This window comes from Macrobrachium nipponense, chromosome 21, assembly GCF_015104395.2.
Source record: "Macrobrachium nipponense isolate FS-2020 chromosome 21, ASM1510439v2, whole genome shotgun sequence".
Lineage (NCBI taxonomy): Eukaryota > Metazoa > Arthropoda > Malacostraca > Decapoda > Palaemonidae > Macrobrachium > Macrobrachium nipponense.
In genome coordinates this window covers 82,480,971-82,486,970 of record NC_087212.1, presented here as the reverse complement: position 1 = coordinate 82,486,970, position 6,000 = coordinate 82,480,971, and the positions used below count along the sequence as shown (strand labels likewise).

General features: G+C 36.6%; 1 protein-coding gene across 1 annotated transcript in view; it reads left to right on the top strand.

Annotated features, from left to right (window-relative positions):
• The first annotated feature begins 1,904 nt into the window (after positions 1-1,904).
• LOC135197545 (uncharacterized) overlaps positions 1,905-6,000 on the top strand; it is a 39,679-nt gene continuing 35,583 nt past the window's right edge. Inside the window, exon 1 of the mRNA XM_064224605.1 lies at positions 1,905-2,033. Coding sequence (XP_064080675.1) covers positions 1,905-2,033 — 129 coding nt within the window. The remainder of the gene's footprint in view (positions 2,034-6,000) is intronic.

Here is a 6,000-nt window from a genome sequence, read left to right as displayed (position 1 = left end):
ATTTGCAGTTTCTACACCTGCTCCTACATTGACACTTCAGCAGCTCTGGGCAGGATGTGTTTGCTTCCAGTAAGTTTGTCCACAGGGGTCTCCACTGTTCCAGACAAGTCTATCCCTACTCAGAAGGGGAGGGCAAGTGGCAATATGGCATTGTAGTACGTCCCCAATAGTGCCCACCTTGCAATGCTGCCCTCCTGATATGTTGCAATGTCATCAGATATTTGTTCTGCAGCACAGGGCAGTTTTTTTCCCAATTTGGGCAAACTGGGACACAGTGTTACAGCCCATGAAGGCTTAGTGAAAGTTTTTGCCACTTCCAAATGCAATCCAGAGGTCAATGCTTCCTAGCTGCTGTACTGTCGCTACTGCTAGTACAACCACATCGGTATCTACTGTGCAAACAAGGATCTTGTGAAAGCCCTGTCAGAATGCATCAGCAACATGTACCATGGTCCTGGAATCTGCTTCTTCATGGTTGCAGGGAGTAATGCTGGATGTCTCGTGCAGGCATACAGAGCACATTTGCACCATTGGTGACAACAAGAGGTTTTTCTGCTGAAGCACTTGACATCAATTCGTCATTTAGAAGTTTGAACAATTCTATCTTGTTGGCATTCAAGCAAAGAAACTCCTGCCAGTTCTTTGGTATGGGGTTGACACCTCAACACACCTACACTTTTCTCTAGTCTGTGCCTTTAGACTGTTGTCAAAATAATGATCCCTGACAATATCTACTCGTTGAGCATTGTTTTGCTCTCTTTTGATGTGTGGGACACGTTTGTAATGTAGTCACCAAATGTCTTGCATCCACCAGGTTTAAGAATGCTCACGAGAACAGCGCCGTCCATGATGGTCACATCCGTCTCTAGCCCATAATCACGTGCGGACTTCACATGTTGTTCAAGACAGTCCACAAGATCCAACTTTTTTCCCAGACGTAATTGTCCATAGCAAGAAAGGGATGGTGGAAATTAATGATCTTCATGGCTAAAGAAATTGTCCAAATCTCCATCTCTTGTCTGGCATGCAACATACAGCCTAGCAAAGAGAGAGGATTCTCTTTTGAGAACGCTGACCTGTGTCTGTTCATTATTTGACTTGCGTGCTTGTTCGTTGAACAGTATGACTTTGTTCCTGGTGATGGTTGCTGTTACTGGGTTCATGTTGGACCGGAGGCACTCATCCACAAATGTTCCATACTGCTCTTGGCCCTTTGATTGTTTTGTGGTGAGATACTCCACTGATTGCTTGTCCATGGTGCCCTTTGAATGTAGTCGCAGAAGATTTTGGCTGTCTTCCTCAAACAGACTCCCATGCCCTCAATTACTCTGACCAGAGTGACCACCTGTGAAGTAAACTGCTTCTGGTTAGCATCTGTATACTCATGGTGGTTTCTTTGACTGGCACTCTCATTTTTGCCCACCACAGATGACTCAAATTCAGATATGACATGGACAATTTCTGGCCCTGCAACTCCCCATCGTACAAGAGCTTCGGCCTCCTCTGCCAGTCCAATGACTCCCACTACATTTTTCATCACACCATTATTTTGCTTGTGGCCATGATCAATAGCAATGAGGGAGAATTTTCTCTGGGACTTTGTCCAAGCTACACATGTCTCTCACGCGTACTGACATCTAGCGGGCGTAATGGGTGTGGTTGAGACTGGAGTACCAAGGTGTCCATTTATCTTTGTACAAATCTAAGTCACCAGTACGCAATGAGCTCACAAATGTCAAGGCAAACAGTTCCAATTCAAGAGTTGTGTATAGGAATAGTGGATTTTCAGTCTTCCGACACATGCAACATATGTTGAAACTCTCTGCAGGACCTTCTACATTGGTGTCCACATACACATCATATGCATCCTTCATGATAATATATAGTGCTCTTACCGATACTTGATGGGCATGCCAGGTCCATGTGACATGGGATGCCCTGAGGAAGGACTCTGCAATTCCAGGAGTGGCAATTTCTGCCTCTTTAAGAGCGTCAATTCATCCACTCTCTTACAGCCAATGGCTCAGGACTTTGTAGGAAGCCATCTCTGCTGGAGTCTACCAAGAAGGCTTGCAAACTTGTTCTCTCCATATTGAATGTCCTTGTACGATTGCAGTTGTTTCAGTTTTGCGAACAGAGGTTGGTCGAAATAAGTCACTGGAATCTGACCAAGGTTGACATGTTGTATGGCTGCCCGAATGACATCAAAACAGTGACGTAGCATAGAAAGGGAACTAGCCTCCTCGGTAAACAGAGACGATATGGCATTGATCGACGGTAAAAGGTTTGATTCCACCATTCGACTGGCATGATATGCTTCCCAAGATACGTTAGCCGCACAAGATATTCTATATATGATTTGCATTGGCTCCACCTCTGAAAATGTTTAGAATGATGTGACACACACGTGTGCAAAGTTTCATGTTTTTATCATCATCTGAGCAGTTTTTGCATCGATCACCTACATTATTGCTAACTCCCCTTTTCCATTCGGTTTTATCCACGAGTGTCAAACCGCAACACATTTTTTTGAAATTAGGTATTCTCTGGTATCGTCATCGTCCCGTGCTAAATCTAAAAGAATACTTTCAGAAATTTAAGCCAAAGTCTGGTTACTCAAGGGGAAAAATTTTCTAGAATAGAGAATTATAGATAAAATACTTACTTTGTCAATTATATATCCCTGTAATGGATTTTATCTGTATCTATGAAGTGGAAAAGGACATGCCAGATGGAAATAAAAAAATTAAGAAGAAGGTAAATCTAACAAGATTAAGTACACTCTCTGATCGTCATAAAACTCAGTAAGGTTTACAAAAATATAATGCTAGTTTTTGTCTAATGCCATGTTATGTATTGCTTCATTTCCTTGAGTTTATTTTCATTTTTTCTTTCTCTTACCCCCACTTTCCTACCCCTTGTGTCACTTGATGCCAATTAACTGCCTCCTTAGGTGATTTTAATTCATGCGCAACCGTGACTGTCAATTTGCATCGTGTATTTTCATTCTTATTTACCCTGAACATTCAGCTATGGTAATTCAGCATTTTTTCTATCTTTAACGTTTTCTTTTGGTTATCTATGATCAGCTTTTGTAACATACCCAATATCTTCATCTCATGTTTCCAGATCAAGTCATTTTTTATTATTGTTATTTTCGTGAATATTATGAGTTTAGAGTGTTGTGCTTTCAATGATCGTATTTAGCCTTTTGAACCTGACTACTCTAAACACCAAAGATCCTAGGGTAAATAGATGCATTTATGTATACATAAATATATTGTATACATATATTTTATGTATCATATATACATATATATATATGTGTTTGTGTGTGTATGTATATATGTATACATAAAATACATCTATTTACCCTAGGATCTTCGGTGTTTAGAGTAGTCAGGTTCAGAAGGCTAAATACGATCATTGAAAGCAGCAAACACTGTAAACTCATAATATTCACGAAAATAACAATAATAAAAAATGACTTAATCTGGAAACATGAGATGAAGATATTGGGTATTGGGCACAATTTTCAGTGTCGAAAATGATAACAATGATTGCAGGTCCACAATAATATCGCATGTGAAAGTATATAAAAAAAGTTTTTAATAATAAGAGCTTTCTAACCCTGCCACCATGTTTCATCCTCACATGCGATATTATTGTGGACCTGCAATCATCGATATTGGGTATGTTACAAAAGCTGACCATAGATATATTATGATATATATATATATATATATATATATATATATATATATATATATATATATATATATATATTTGTGTGTGTGTGAATATGTTTGTATGCGCGCACGCCTCTGTTTGTTTGAGTGCATGTGTATCAAATGGCTTCAGCACTCTTAAAAATTAGGAAATACAAGCAAAAATTATATAAACATCTACACCACGACAACAAGTAGGAAAAAGAATGATAAAACAAAACGACACGGTTATTTACTCGCCCTATTTCAATCTGACGCAACTTTTAAAATGAAAAATAAACCTTGTATGTCCAGCCATCTGTTTATTGGCGTTGAATCCGTTCACATCACCACTGAACGATCGGCTTTGAGAATATTTCAAACGAAAATGATCTGTGGGGTGAGGTAAAACCAGCCAGCCTTTGAAATACAGTCCATCAGTGTCTATTCTTCCCCTATGTCAGCCAAGTTGTAGCTAATAAATATGAACTGGCTAGTGGGAAAACTGAACTGAGGCAACATACATCAAAATATATACTAACGCTAAAATATAAAACAGACAATAAGAAAAATAAATAAATAAAAGCTAAAGGAATCCGGCTGACCAGCCAATCAAAAATTCATTAACTGTTATTTTTTTTTAATTAAATCGTTTGAGATGAACATAATGAAAATAGCTTTAGTAGACTATATGAGTGGGAGAATAACCTGGACCCTTGGACCAAACCTGTTCATTTTGAATGTACTAGTTGTAAGAGAAGGACTGAATAGCTCCTACTACACTACTAATCTTTTCAGCTTGACTGGTGGGTGTTTTCATCCTATACGTAATTTACTCGGGTAAAATATCTATTAGAGTTTAAATATGAATAAGACTTACTTAAATCCTACTGATAAACCAGGATATTTGGTTACCAATCCATTTCAAATGAAAATTGACTTTCGTGATCCAGAAAAAACAGATAGCCAATGCTGATGGATGTGCAATAGAACAATTTGATCATTTATATAAAATTGGCTATGGCTACTTATCTTTATATAAAAAATTGGCTATGGCTACTTATCATTGCAAAATGATGGCCAAAGAAAGAAGAATAATGAACAGATTTCAAGAAAACTGTGCTGATAGAAAAAGGTTAAATTTCTCTGACTGTTCATAAGGAATTTGTGAAGGTAAATACAGTTATGCAAGATGTGAAACCAAATAAAAAAAATTCCATATACATCAAAAGAGGAAAAATGGATGCCCACCAGATTATGACCACCTTCGTTACAGAGACCCCGAACGAATGCCTGACTCCAAGAAAACTCGCCGACAAATCCAACAAGACGAGAAAAAACAGATTCCACGAAATTGCATTTGTAATGCGTTATTGACCGAATGGTAATGTTTTATCGGATGACGTCACGATACCATGCATGGTATATATATATATATATATATATATATATATATATATATATATATATATATATATATATATATATATATATATATATATATACTAGTATATCTATATATATATATATATATATATATATATATATATTTATGTATATATATATATACAATATATATATATATATATTATATATATATATATATATATATATATATATATATATATCTATTATTTGATATGCTATGGAAATACTAGATAATGAGAGTTCAAAGCCACAAAAGACATTTTACAAGAAGATAGCTCTATCGTTTGACTTTCCTAAGTACATCATAAACTCAGTGGAATCTAGTCTAGACATACTATACTGAATCTATGAAATATCCCAAGTTGCAATTCGGTTGTTCTTTCATATTGCTATGGCTTGACATCTCCATAGAAAGCTTTCAATTTTCTAAAATGTCCTTCACAAACTCCCCATTTCTATTCTGTTGTATCAGCCTTGGATATATTTTTATGATCTTAAGAAGTTAGGGGACGCTTTTGTGAAATTAGATGTTCACTGTTATCAATATTGTTTCTTGCTGCAGTTGTAGGTGCATTCCATATCTTTTAATCTACCTTTCATACTATGTTTTCTAAGATTTAAGGAATGCGTGATTATTTTAGAAGGACCATTTCTGCAGAATAGGACTTATGTGGTTGAATAATAGTTTTTTGGTCTAACACAATCATCAAATCTATATATGCCTTTCGCAGGCTAAGAGAGTTTCTCCTACATACACGAAATGTTTAAAAGTGAACTGTATTAAAAAAGTTGAGCTATACTTTGGCCAAGTATATTTATAACTACATTTGAGGTCAAGAGGGACTCAATCGATCTTTATATTCAA